Source organism: Anas platyrhynchos, chromosome 5 (assembly GCF_047663525.1).
Source record: "Anas platyrhynchos isolate ZD024472 breed Pekin duck chromosome 5, IASCAAS_PekinDuck_T2T, whole genome shotgun sequence".
Taxonomy (NCBI): Eukaryota; Metazoa; Chordata; class Aves; order Anseriformes; family Anatidae; genus Anas; species Anas platyrhynchos.
This window is the reverse complement of record NC_092591.1, coordinates 29877164-29891564: the sequence shown is the minus strand read 5'-3', so window position 1 is coordinate 29891564 and position 14401 is coordinate 29877164. Positions and strand designations below refer to the sequence as shown.

The window sequence follows — 14401 nt, the reverse complement described above, 5'->3', positions numbered from 1 at the left end:
CTAACCCCGGTGCCTGCGCTGCCTCCACCTCCGGAGCCGTGCTCCCAGGCAGGGTGCGGGCCCCAGGGCACCGCCAAAGTCAAGCACAGGGAACGGCACGCAGAGGTCACCTCTGCTCGGGCAGGACAGCAGGGACTCGGGCCCAGCTAGCTCCATGAGAACTGCCAACTGTGCCCTGAAAGCCATACCCATGCATTTCAAAGCAGCCCATGCATGCTTCACGCTGTGCTTTCATCTCATCTCACCTGCAGGCAGGAGCGGTGCCAGCACTGCCTTCCCACCACAGCTCACCAGCCACCCCAACCCTCCACCGTCCAGCCCTGGTGGTAGCAGCCCCTGCTCCTCACCGAGTCCTCTCAGCCTCCCAGCACCTGCATGAAGCAGGGATGGGGCAGACACTCCTCATGGAGTGCCCCGAGACCACGCACCCCTCCCAAGGTTGCTCATCAGCACTTTTACATCCTCCTTGTTTCAGCATGCTGCCATGTTCACTACTTCTCTTTGACAAAAGCAGATGGAAAAACAAACTGTCTTGGGAACAGACATGACCCATGGGAGGAACAGACCTGGCAGAAGAGCGAGATGTCATCTCTGATACCAAAAGACTTTGTGCGACAGAGCCAGGTATGTGGGAAGCCAGACCAGAGGCTGTAAGGAGAGATTCTGGAGACAGGATCCTCAGTTTTGGGAGATAGACTTATTTTTGTAATGCCTGGTGCTCCAGTGCTGCCAGGCAGAACCCAAATGCAGCCAGTTTGTGACTGTTCCTGAGGCTACGGGGCTTGGCAGCACTGCAGCAAGGTAAGAGCTCAGGCAGGGACTCAACCTGCCCGCAGCCAGCCAGCAGCAAGTCCAGCCACTCCAGAAACAGCTGAGCTGCAGAAGGAGCCTGCTCCCCTGAAATCTAAGTGAGGGAAAGCAGCACACCCCAAACTGGGTCAGGAGCAACGGACTGAAGCAGCCCAAAAGGTAGTAAGGCTTCTCACACATCCCCTCTTTGACAATGATCCAGTGACTCCAGTCCAGGCCATCAACAGAGACATCACCAAACTCAAGGAGATTTTTCAGCAAGGCTCGGTGCTAGAAGGTGATTGTGTGTCAACTTCAATCCCCAAAAGCAGATCTCCTGAGGCAGTGCTAGAAGTCACTGATTTCTGCAGGCCCTCGCATTTAAGCCACGGTAGAGCAGAAGGCAGTGACTTGGTGTTACCAGGAGCAGTCCAAAAGATGTGGCAGGCAAAGCTAGGAGGTTATGGCGGAGGTAGAGGTGGCAACATGCTGCTTTTCTTCCTACTCGCAGTGCCTGATGCAGCCTCAGCTGGGGTAGGTTTCAGTGGATGGACAGTTCCTCTGGCTGGAAGCATACCTTTGTCACATGCAGCATCAGGTCCCACTATGCTGCAGCTCCAGGCTCAGCTCACGGCAGGATGCAGAAGCACAGTTCTTCACGTGGCCCAGCACACAGGCGTCCTGAACTCACAGTCATCGCACAAGAGGCAGTGGCAAAAGCCCAGAGCTTGCAGCCTGATGCTCTCAGCAGCCTCAACCTGCTCTTTCAGGTGAGAGATTCCAGCTTTGTCCTAGCCTCAGAGCAGCCACGTTCCTTGTGCCACCTCCAGGTACTCCAAGAGCCACGGGAGCTGTCCACAACACATCTCCTTAACTGGGAGGCAGCTACCCAGTGATGGCAGCAAAGTTGGCAAGTGCCAAAATCACCCTGGTTCTGTGCTCCCCTCCATCAATTCTGCTGGGAACGTAAGGGTACAAGTACCTGCTACTGAACGACGGCCCCAGAGGCAGGCTCAGATGCTGGGGATGCAGGGAGGTGCTGCTGACCGTTTCCAAGTTAAGCCACTCAAACCGGATTAGGCTCTAGCTCTCTAGCAGCACATAAAGAGACACAGCAGAGGAATTCAGACAAGCTCCAGACCAGAAGAGACCCAGGCCCAGGGTGCAGTATGAGGGATCCCACCTGCACCATGGCAGTGTGGGTGGCACAGGAGGGCAGGAGCACCAGAAGGAGACCCGCCAGGCACCTTGGCAGGAAGGGCTGAGCTCACACACTGCCCAGGTACCGCATGAGAGCACTGAGGTTGTCAGAGGAGGAAGTTGTACATGAATCTGCATGAGAAACACAACCCAAACAGCTGATGACTAAGGATTTCTGTGCCATGTGGGCACCCTGTAACAGGTTTGACCTGTGATGCTGTCAGTCCCGAGGGACCAGCCCTTGCACCTCAGCGTGCTTTTGAACCCACAGGACAGCTGGCATTAGGGAGCAAGGCCTTCAGGGGAGCCTGAGCAGCTCTGCAGTGACTTCCACCCCCAGCTCACCTGCCAACTGAGCATGGGGCCCGTGGGTCTCAGGGAAGCGTCCTCTGCACAAGTCCCAAACCCAGCTCAGCTCTGACAACCTCAAAGGCTCTGCCTCAGACACACGGCGCAACACACCAGTTCCCCTTGCTGGGTCCAAGGGTGAAACACACTGCGTGCTCCCAAGGCCACGGCACAGCATGATTGAAAAAGCCACGTGAGAATAGAGCTGCAGCCCCCTAACAGCACCCATGCTTGCTGCTGCATCAAGGCACCAGTGGTGCCTGCAAGGCTCAGGCGCCAGGGCCCTGAGCTGCACCCTGCTGCTCCCAGCACAGCATCAGTTTCACCAAATGCCCCTCAAAGTCTGTAGACTGGAAAAAGAAACAACAGCACAGACCAGGGTACCGCCATGGCTGTCAGTACAGGCAGCCAGAGGAACAGATCCCCATTAGCAAGGCAGGGAACAGGAAGTAACCATGGTTTGAGGGACTAAAATCACGATCACAGAACAGCGTACGCTGGAAATTGGAAAGGACCTTACAGATTCCTTCATCTGATTCCAACCCCCCGCCATGGGCAGGGACACCTCTCACTACACCAGGATGCTCAAAGCCCCATCCAGCCTGGCCTTAACCACTTCCAGGGGTGGGGCCTTCCTCTGGACTCGTTCTAATACATCCATGTCCTTCTTACGTTGGGGGCCCAGCAGTACTCACGGTGTGGCCTCACCAGGGCTGAGTACAGGGGGACCATCACTTCCCTCACCCTGCTGGCCACACCACTTCTGACACTAGCCCGGACTCTGTTGGCCCTCTTGGCCACCTGAGCACACCGCTAGCTCCTGTTCAGCCGACCAATCCCCCCAGCTCCCTTCCCTCCGGGCAGCTTTCCAGCCACTCTGCCCCCAGCCTGCAGCCTTGCACGGGGTTGTTGTGCCCCACGTGCAGGACGCGGCACTTGGCCTTCTTGAACCTCATCCAGTTGGCCTCGGCCCATCGCTCCAGCCTGTGCAGGTCCCTCTGCAGAGCCTTCCTGCCCCTAGGCACATCAACACTCCTGCCCACCTTGGTGTCCTCAGCCAGCTTGTTGAGGGTGCACGCAATCCCCTTGTCTGATCGTTGGGGAAAATATTACAGAGAACTGGACCCAGCACTGAGCCACGTCTCTCTGGGCCTGGCCACCCGGCCAGTTTTAAACCCAATGAAGCGTACTCCCGTCTAGGCCTTGAGCAGCCAGGTTCTTCAGGAAAATGCTTCAGAAACGGTGTCAAAACCTTTCTGAAGTCTAGGTAGACCACATCCACAGCCTTTCCCTCATCTACTGAGCACGTCACCTTGTGGTAGGAGATTGGGTTGGTGAAGCAGGACCTGCCTTTGATAACCCCATGCTGACTGGGCCTGATCACCTGGGTGTCCTGTAAGCGTTATGTGATTGTACTCAAGCTAAGCTGCTCCATGAGCTTCCCCAGCACGAGAGGTCAGACTGACAGGCCTGCAGTTGCCCAGACCCTCCCTCCAGCCCTTCTTGTAGGTGGGTATCACATTTGCTAGTTGCCAGTCAACTGGGGCCACCCTGGATAGCCAGAACTGCTGATAAGTGACAGAAAGCGGCTTGACGAGCAATTCCATTAGCTCCCTCAGAACCCTCAGGAGGATCCCATCTGGCCCCATGGACTTGCATACCCAAAATGGATTTCTGAAGTAGAGCGAGGCTGAAATTCCCACTTCAGTGCTGAAAGGGCTAAAACACCAAGGAGCTGGACTCTATGATCCTTGTGGGTCCCCTCCAACATGGAATATTCTGGGATTCGTGGAGTCAGCACAGGTTGTAGAGCAGGGCAAAGGTTCTCATGGAACCCAAGATCATACCCAGCAAAACACCCTAAGAAACAAGGCCAAATCCACCTGGGGCAAGGAAAGGGCTCAGTGTCCAGCAGCCTAAGGAGGCTTGAGCCAGACCTGGAAACAAGTCACACTAAACAAGCACTAACACCTGTAAGGGACACAGGCAGCGCCCAGAAGACTCTCGGCCATGTCGGCCAAGAGCAGTTACTGCTCCTGCTAATCCCAACACGAAATCCAAGCTAGGGCTGTCCCTCAGCATCAGCTGTTGTGACATTAGCCTCAGGTAGTGGAGGAAGAGGTCTGTGAGCCTGTGGACACATCAACCCCTATGCCAGCACTGGGGTAAGTCCAAGGTCACCTTTCCACCTCTGATGCCACCAGGAAGCGGGGACACCCTGGCAGTCCCGAGGAACGGCAGCGCTTGTGGCTTCCTCACGCCTACATACCTTGACATCAGCGATGAGGGCGTCCTCATCTTCGATGCCAGTGGGAACACACTTCTTGTGCAGGGGGAGCGACTCGAGTTTGTCCACCAGGCAGCGCAGCCCCTCCAGCTCGAACTGTGTCAGGTGCACCCTCCTGTTCTTGCGCGGGCTGCCGCCGTGGGGGTCCCAGGCCTGGCCATTTTGGGAGCCCCGGCTGGAGTCGGAAGAGTCCATGGATGGGCTCTTCTTCAGACCTGTCAGGCTGCTCCGACAGCTCCTGCCCAGTTCATCGTAGTCTACATTGGCACCATTGGCTACGGGGCTGGTGAGAACAGACCGCCTTGTGACTGGTCGCCTGGGTTCCTTTCCTGCTGCATCCTCCTCTTCCTCCTCCTCCTCCTCCATGTTCACTGAGTCTGAGGAGCTCAGCTCCATATCTGCCGTGAAAGAGTGACAAAAGAGCACAGCAGCCGGTCATTCAGTCGCAGGAGACATTTCGTTTCTAGAGGAATACCCCCAGTCACTAGAACAACAGACACACACGGGACATGACAGAGAAAGAATGGGGCACACAGCTGCTAGTAAAGGATAGCTAAATCCCTTGCACATTCCCAGCGTGTGTTGTCAAAAGCCAGGCACGGGAAGCCTCAGGAAGATGACATTAGAGCTGTATTTGGCTGGATTTGCTTAGGGATCTCCAGCCATCTGGTCCTGGGAGTGACTTGAGACCTCAGTCCTGCCTTCATGATGGGAAACAGAGGACATGGACTTGCTGGATGGCCATGAGGTCTGTGAGCCTGGTTGTGCATAATAAAGAAGCCTCCCCTAACACTGACAGGAGCTGGGAGCGATTTCTCCACATTGCCAAAGGGCTCTAGCTGTGAGATGTGCCCAGGAGCGGGTATTTACAGCCCTCAGGTGGAGGCAATCCAGCTCTCTCCCACTCTGAAGGGTCTCTGTAACAAATCATTTCTTGAACCACTGCATGGCCCCTGTCTGCATTGGCTATAAAGCCAAATAATCCTTTTGCGAGAGACCCCCTTGACATAGCTCTCCAAACTCTGCATGCAGGAAGGCCCTGATCAGCAAGAAAGCCTTAAAGCCCTGCGGCAAACCATGGTTACTGCTGCTGTCCTCCCTCTCTTCTGTTAAAGGCTTTGTGTGTACCGCCAAGGCCAGGAACTTGTGTGCTGGTTTTGCAGCTGAAAGGAACCTGTTGCAAGGGCAAAGGAGGAAGCAGCTATCTGGCTAGTTTTGACTTCTTGCTCAAAAGAAAAAAAGCAACAAAAAACCACACAACCTTCGTCGAGTCTGCAACGCCCTCTGATTGTTCTGCAGAGCAGACATGGAAAAGAGAGGAAATACCCAAAGAAACCACCTTGTGAAATTGAAGAAGTGATAGTCCCTTGCTCTTCCCACATAACCCTCCCTGCCTAACACACGGCTGAGCCAGGCAGGGCCCGCAGGGCTGTGTGAAGAAGGAACAGGGGCTCACCCATGCTGAGCGATTCCTTCTGGAAGTCCTTGGTCAGGTGTGAGCGGCTGGTGATACAGTAGACATAGCGCTCCAGCACGTACCAGCACATCTCGTAATAGAAGGGATAACGAAACTTGTTTGGGACCTGCAAAAGAGGGAAGGGGATCAGTTCAGACCGGCTTCTCCACAGGGCTGCACAGAAACCACTCTGGCTGCCTCGAACCAGACCGATCCCCTCCTGAGAGGCAGAAAATGCACGTACACGCGTAACAGCACCATTCCTGCTTCTGGCAGCAGGATGTAGCTCTCCTTGTGGAAGGAGAGCAGAGACCAGGTACTTCTCACTTGCAAGCCATTAACATTTTGTTTGTCTGTTAGGGTTGCAGCCCTTCACTGTGCTTCCCCCCCAGACCTTCTCACTAGTACAGGACAACAGCAGGTGCCACAAGAGGTTTCAGTTGAAGGTAAAGGTTCAAGCCCTCTTCCCAAGCCACAGCACAGCATCTGACAGTACACGTACACAGAAAGGGATGGCCTATTGCAAGAGGAGTTGTCAGCTCTGCTAGACAGTGGGGCCACCAGGGCTGTCACATCAGTGCTGGCAATTCACATGGAGGCAGATGTCCCTGACCCTGCTGCCTGCCTTGCACCTTCCTGAGGCTACACGGCCCAGGGTGGAGCAGGCACACAGTTCATCCTCCTGCGTCTTGGTTCCTTTGAATATTGGCCTGGCATCCAAGTGCTAACCCACAGTTCCTGCCCGCTGCAGCACCTTGAACCTTTTCAGAGAGGCCAAGGGTCTGTCATAGCCCAGGTGCATCCTGAGGCTTCTCTGCAGGCATTGAGGGCTGCAAAACCCATGCCTCCCCAAGGAGCAAAGGAAAGCACCCACTTGTCAGCTGTGTTCTTGGCTCAAGACCTCAGGAAGCCTTTCACTTCAGTCATTTTTACCACATCAAGCTCTAGGATCAATGCCAAACAGGAGCAGAAGGCAACTGGGTAAGGAAAGAGGCAAGGTCTGCTGGATGCATTCCCATGACCATGCTGCTGCCACCTTCTTCCCTGGCTGCCTTGCCTGGGGAGATTCCCACCACGCTCTCTGCAAGGTTTCCTAGTGTCAGACTGAAGGCAGCAGGAAGGAACAGCTGGAGTTTGAGCAATTTGTCACGGGGGGAGACACAAGTGGGCTGCCTGTGCTGTTCCTGGCTGCACCCTCCCTGCCGTCCCGGGAGGCCAGGTCCTCTCAGCTCTCCTTACCCGTGTGCGGTCTTCGATGCTGTAGATCCGGAGCTGCATAGGGATGTTGAAGCTGTGCAAGAAGTTGCCTCCAAAAACTAACGTGTCCATGGGAGTGTACACAGCATGGATCCAACCTTGGGGAGAAAGAGTTTGAAGAGTCCTTCTGAGCAATGAGGTAAGGACAAAGCCTCTCAAGCGTGTCCCTACTAATTCAAATCCTTTGCAATCTCTTACGAACTGTGATCTTCAGAGAAGGGCTCTCAAACTGCACAACCTCTTCCATGCTACTCAGCTAAGTCTACTCTGATAAGATACACCCTTAAACTACTCCTACACCTAGGGTAGCTGCTAACACACAGACTAGCTACTGACCCCACACACGTCAGCAAGTACAAGTGGCAGCGGGAGGCAAGGACGGGACCACCTAGATCCCAGCTCTTCAAGGTCTGATGCTGTGTTACCACAATGTGCACTCCTGAAGCACCACTGCTGAGTTACTCAATACTCAGCTCACTTTACCCACTTATGAGCTAAAGACAGATTTGTATTTAGGCACTTAAATACATCTGTGGACCTGGCCTCACATCTTCCCATGGTAGTGTGTCAGTATCTACCTCCTATCCATAGATTTTTGTCACCCTGTTGTCTCTGCAAAGTTGCTTCCTTGTTCCATTAGACCTAAGAACACCAGCAGCGAGGAGAAAAGTTTTCCAAAGTTTGTTAAACAATTCAGAGAACAATAAAAAGTAACTCTTATTTTAAAGGCTAAGCAGTTCAGACAAGCCCAAATTTGGCAGATTCCAGCGTGGCTTTCCTTAGAGCAAGGCCACTCAATTCAAAAGAAGTTCATGGTACCATGACTCAAATGAGTAACTCGTGCAATCCCTGGTGTTTTCTTTTCCTGGTCCTGCTGTAAGCTACAGGAGCATGCGTGTACAACACAACTTATTCCTGTGCTGCAGGAAACAGCAGGTTACACCATTCTTTGCCAACAGAGAGCCTTATGGAAGAAATTTTTATGAAGCAGTTTTATTAGAAGCTTTGAAAGGGGTCCAATAATCCTTCTACTTACAAGGGAATATTCCCTAGCGTAAGCACATTTTACAGACATCCCAGGTCCAAATCACAGGTCCTTGTGAACAACCCAGTTCAGGCTGCTGTTCCACCCACCTCATTGCTTCTGCTTTGCTGCTTTCTAGCACAGCACTGCACTAATTGTGCAAACAAGACATTGTTGATGCCCTCCAATTCATTCTGCTTGCTTAACCAAGTTAGGCTAAAGATTTCCCTTAACTTGCTTTAGCCAACTATGACCACAATGGAGGGATCTCTCAGGGAAGGAGCCAGGATCAGTGTTCTGCTTCTTTCCCTGGACCCCTCAGCTCAGAGATTTGAAAGCGTTCCCACTCCCAACCTCAAAGTCTCCTTGCTCAAGCCTTCTGCTGTTACCTGAAAGTCACTCCACATTACAACTTCCCAGCTCCCTATCAGGTTTCAGAATTTTCCAACATCCACTTCTAGCTCTACACGTTCCATTTCTCCTGTCTCCAGTACCCCAGATAGCCATCATCCTTCCTCATGTCCAGAGCAGTCATCTTGTTCCCTAAGCACACACACTGGCTTTCTTTTTTGCTTCACAACTTGAAAATAACTCTGCAGAGATTTCACAAGAGAGCCAGAAAGTAGAGAAGCTGTGCTGTTTGGGCCAGCCTCTATCATCAACATGCACTGCTCTGCATGTCAGCATGATGGGCCCTGAGAAAGCCTCCTTTAGTAATTCATCAAGCATGATGTGAGCCAGATGGAGTTTTCTGGTCACTTGAGTGGAATCCACAGTGCTGTGTCAACCATGGTTCAGGAGCCAACAAATAAGTGGACAGAGCCACATAACATCTCCCTCTCTGTTACTCATGAAGGAGAAAGCTAAATTCTGCCTGTTCTGATTCTGCTCATGTCCCAGGAGTTTCAGCCTCTTGCCACAGCCCTGGCAAAAGCCAGGATGCAACTGCCCACCCTACTGTACCTGAGGGGATGACAAATGTGTAGCCCTGCTTGAGCTCGATGCGCTGGCACTCTGACACTCTGTCCCCAAGAAAAATGTCACCCTGCTTCCCTGAGAGAAGCCAGTTTTCATAGAGCTCCAGGTTCTGGGGTGTAGGAGGGATCAGCCAGAATATCTGCAAGCAAAGAAAATACATATATGTAAGTCACTGCACTGACCATCCCCTACTTCTTCCTCATCTGTCCTGCTCCCTCTCCAGATATCTGAACACCTTCCTCTCCCCACCCCCAGACGATGCAAACCTGCAGAAATCCCGCATCAACTGACCTAACTGCTGTCCCATCTGAGAGGACAAGCCACTGAACAAGGGCCTTCCCAACCTGATGCACCAGGCATCACATCTAGACTGAGCCTGGGATGTCCTGTAAGGTGTTATTTACAAAGACAGTGTTGGTAGATGCAAAACCCACTGAAGACACCAGAGTACTTGGAAACAAATGATATGGTTACCTGCACCTTTCTGAATGCTACCATGTTATTCAGAGACAACTGAACTAGAGATTTGCATTTGTCTGTCTCCACGCTGTACAGGTGGAGAAGTAGATATCCATCCACCAAATAGGCTCTTCAAAGACTGTTAGCCCATCTTTTGAGGAAAATCACTGAAGCCACAAACTATCAGAATCACTGGGGAGCCTTGCATCTCCTTTGCAAGATGTGGGTGAAAAACCCAGATTATGTAAGTAGGGCAGAGCCTGTTGCCTTCCCTGAACCTAGACTAAGTCAGTGGAGAAAGATGGGATGCAATAATTGCCCAGGAGTTGTCCTTGTAGTCCGAGTTTCATCCTAGAAATCTGTCCTCACTGACTGCAGAGGGACAGCTGGACAGTTCCTTCTCAGCAGTTAAAAGCAAAAGGGCTCCCTACCACAGTGGCTGTCCGAGGCCCTTTCTCAGAAATACAAGCTTCTTAAATACACACTTCTCCACGCTATTGCAGTGGCAATGCCAAAGCCTAGACGAAATCTGTAATAATGGGCACATCCACACAACAGCAATTAGAAGGGATGTTCTCCCAGCAAGGACTTGATGTTGGTTACATTTCATTCTCTGAACGTGATTGTGCTCTCTAGGGCAACTGAAGTGCTAGCAAGTGACTGATTTGTGCTAAGCTAGCCAGTCCCTTCGGTGTTACCGCACTGAACTGCCACAGATCTGGTTTCTGACAACACGTAACTGGGTGAGGAACGCCCATGCAGAGAAGTCCCTGAACAATTCTAACTGGAAGTCACCCATCACGGAGCAAACGCTGCACACAGATGAAGTCTGTACCTTTCCCCCTCGGTGGATATGGTACCACACAGAAGTACCTCCGAAGTCCACGTGGAAATCTGTGTAGCAGCCCTTGACACTCATCAGACAGTACCTGATGGAAAGCAAGACAATAATAAGGTGTAAGTGGGAGGTGACCCATTGTATTCGAAGTGAATGGACTGCCTAAACCCGGGCCAATAGCTCAGTGCAGTGCCAGCAACTAATCACTGCAGTGCTAAGTACTTCAGGTGCAGGGAGGTGATGGATTGCAGGAGAGCTCACTTGACATTTCTATCAAATCCCCTCAAAAAGATCTAGTCCAGACAAGAAGAGAGCTTCCGTACCCATATACCCTACTGCTCTAGAAACCCCCAAGGCACGGGTCTGGCCTACAGGCCGGACGGGCAACACCTAGCAGCTCCAACAGCTCCAGATGCATCAAGGTGGTGAGCACCAACAATTTCCCCAAAGTGCAGAAAGCTCCTGGAGGTGACACGACTGCCCTTCTGCACAGCATTTGGCAAGGGCTTAAATAACTAATTGCAGATGTCACCCACTGAAATAAACAGGGGGAACATTTCTCCCGCTTCCTCTTGGAACAAACTGCTTCTCCCTTGGGCTGTTTTCTTGCAAGAGATCCTGAGCTGTGTCAGTGGCAGCAGGCAGGAAGAGCAAGTCACTTACTTTTGCACCTTCGGATACTGCATCTCCAGGATAGCGTTTGTGGACTCCGTCTGACTCTCCTTCAGGTGTCTGGGCCACATGTTATCAACCCAGTCAATCAAATCCACCTGTGGCAGAAAGGTGGGAGACATGAGTAGAGTTAAAAAAACGGGTCACAGTACCCCTGCAACGGACATGCCTAAACCATTGCACTGCTGTGCACAGATTGCCAGAAAACCCACTTCAGAGCAGGCCCCCAACAAACTACAGGACCAACGAAGGGAAGGAGGGCCTGGTGCTACCTGAATGGCCATGATACTCCCATTTTAGCTCCCGCACACCCCAGCAACCTTCCCTGTTCCACTGCTGCAATGCTGTACATAGAGCATTTGGGACCAGCTGTTCTGACTCTGGTGAGCCTCTGAATTCACACAGGCAGTGAACATTGCAGCAAGACCCCAAGCATGGTACCAGGATGCTGCACTTCTACTTGGGGGTTAGCCAGGAAATGCTATGCACTGGTCTTACACAAAAGACATGCTGGGCAGCATCTGCCAAGGTGGGCTTCAGCTCGCTAAGTTTCAGGAGACAGAGCCTGCAGAGATCAGATGCAGCTGCTGGATCCTAGTCAAACACAGAACCAGCTCCAGCAGCTTCCAGAGTGCGGCAGGGGCATCCCTGGCTGAGCCCATACGTGCTATCAGCAGCCCCTCTCCTGCTGCACTCAAGCATCAGGCAGCGCCTTGACTGCAGAGAACCACAAGCACAAGGGAAGGGACATCCCTGCAGGAGGAAGAGCCGTACTGACCGTAGCAGGTCTCTGCACCAGGTTCTCCAGTTTGGTGTGGCTGAACTCCAGGCTGATGACGTTGTAAAGTTTCTCCCGCTCGGCCTCAGGTGTTTCGTAGTAGCGTGCCCACTGCGCCATAGACATCTCGATGTCCCTCTGCGTGTTCACATCCATGACATCCACCATCCGTCGGCTCCCTGCCAGAACAGACAGATGTCACTGGAACCAGCTCTGTGCACAACAGGCCACCCAGAAGAGACGCTCTAGGAGACACGGGTCCTTCCTCAGAGAACCCACCCACACACGTGTGACGTCTTGGCCTCTCCCATAACTTCATCTTCTTCCATTCCTACATCGAAACAGAAACTGCTTCAGGTCAAACTAGACTCCTCAAGCAGGTAAGAGCTGTGATCCACTGGCAAAGGACAGCTCATGTTCAACCAGCTGCATGCTGGGGGAGCCACAAAACCTGACTTCTAGCTTTGATACACCCAGTGACTCCCAACTTCTCCCTGTCTGCCCAGGGCGCAACTCAGGCACACTGTGGTGGTCCCCGAACAACAGGAGACACTTACCGACGCACAGCCGCACATCATTCACGCTGAAGTCCGGATCTGGCATCCTGCAGGACAAACACCTTGCTAAAAAAATCATGAAGTGCTTCTGGTTGCAGACCACTCCCAGCTGTAACCCCACATTGGTGCGCTGCCTCTTGGGTGTAGGTGAAGACATGGGTAAAGGATCATGCATCTATATCTCTGGGGGCACAAGTCTGGACTGAAGCACTGGGCCCAGCTTCTGGCTAGGGAAGCAGGAGCGATTTGGGAATTGGATATAACATCTCCAGAGTACAGTGACTGCTGGTAAATGAGCAAGCAGGCCTTGAGCTAAGAAATCCTAGCTCTCATTTTAAAGGCTTTAAGGGTAAAGGACATAGCTAAATCAGGAGAAACAGTATATTTCACTGACACAACGTAACCATTCTAACTTATCCGCACAAACATGGCTGTCACAAACAGGAAGGGCAGGCATCTGTTCAAGCTGTTCTAGAACCATAAACATAACCAAAAGCTCAAGAGAATCCAGTTTCACCCACACTGGAGTCCTCGGTACTAAACACATACCCTCCCAAGTCTGAGTCTGGCACAATTTGCTAATTCAGCAGATTACAGTACATCCTGCACTGCCCGTCCTCTCATAGCCAGTCAATGAGGTTAACAGTAATGCTGCTAATACTGGCTGGACTGTCTGGTAATATTTGCCTATATTATTAGGCAAAAAAACAAAGCTAGATATTGCATCAGAGCAGTAATAGGACCTGCCAGGCGTTCACTTGAACTGTGATCACCTACAGCCAATTCTGTCCTCTCGTTTTAAGCCCAAACAGACTAGCAAGAATAAGATATGTGAGCTGGAAGATGCTTTCCTCTGCTCACTCCACAACAATGTGGACAGGACGCGGTCACATCGACTTGGCAGAGCACAGATCCAGCTACCAGGATCAGATCCCCAAAAACACGGAGACAGGCAAGAAGTCAGGCTGGAGTCACCCACACATCACTCTTTACCCTGACACTTACTTTATCCCCAAGCCATCAGAGCTCCTGAAGATGAGAGGGTCTCTCAGGCCACCCCGCTGGATGTATTCAACTGTGAAGTCTGGTGTGGGGAGAAAAAAAGAGGGAAGATGTTAGCAGAGACTCCCACAGAGCATTACAGACAACATGAGTTTAGGCAGGATCTCTGGTGATCTCTTGTCCAACTCTGCTCCCAGCAAACTAACTTCAGACTTGGCTCAGACTGTTCAGGGCCCTGTCCAGTTGAGATCTGAAAACCTCCTCACATCTCTGTGGCACAGCTAGCCAGTGAGAGAGGCCTGTCCCTTGTCATTTCCACGCTCCTGCAGAGATCCTGGAACTCGTCTGCAGCAGTTCTGTAAGCAGCATGGTGTTTGCTGCTGACAGACCTTAGACGGGGCCCCCCCTGGAGGGGGAGGAGGAGAGCTTGCTCCAACAGGCTGGGCCAGGCAGGGGAACAGCATGGTTTTCTGGTCCTCACTTCCCCAAGAAGCTCACAGCAGAGCAAGAGCTCACTCTCATGGTAAATCCTCATGAGGGCTTGCACTGGTTACACGATGAAAAGGCATCCCACTGAGCCATGTGGATGGTGAAAAGAAAGCGGGGAGATCCCACACGCTCTTTGAGTTAAGCATCTAGCAGACACGTGGCTGCAATTACAGGTGCTGACCCAGGCAAAACCCCTCGCTCCTGGCTGCCATGTGTCCCAGCAAGCCCGCAGCACTGCAGAACAGCCCCCTGCTCTCCAGACTGAGC

General features: G+C 52.4%; 1 protein-coding gene across 3 annotated transcripts in view; it reads right to left on the bottom strand.

Moving 5' to 3' along the window:
- Positions 1-14401, bottom strand: part of KDM2A (lysine demethylase 2A) — a 38722-nt gene that overhangs the window by 9998 nt on the left and 14323 nt on the right. For all 3 annotated transcript variants that reach the window (XM_038180646.2, XM_072038568.1, XM_072038567.1), the window contains exons 5-13: positions 13649-13727; positions 12644-12690; positions 12087-12265; positions 11300-11406; positions 10634-10727; positions 9325-9478; positions 7320-7435; positions 6081-6207; positions 4607-5022 (exon numbers count right to left, since the gene is read on the bottom strand). In XM_038180646.2, the coding sequence (XP_038036574.1) occupies positions 4607-5022; positions 6081-6207; positions 7320-7435; positions 9325-9478; positions 10634-10727; positions 11300-11406; positions 12087-12265; positions 12644-12690; positions 13649-13727 (1319 nt within the window). The remainder of the gene's footprint in view (positions 1-4606; positions 5023-6080; positions 6208-7319; positions 7436-9324; positions 9479-10633; positions 10728-11299; positions 11407-12086; positions 12266-12643; positions 12691-13648; positions 13728-14401) is intronic.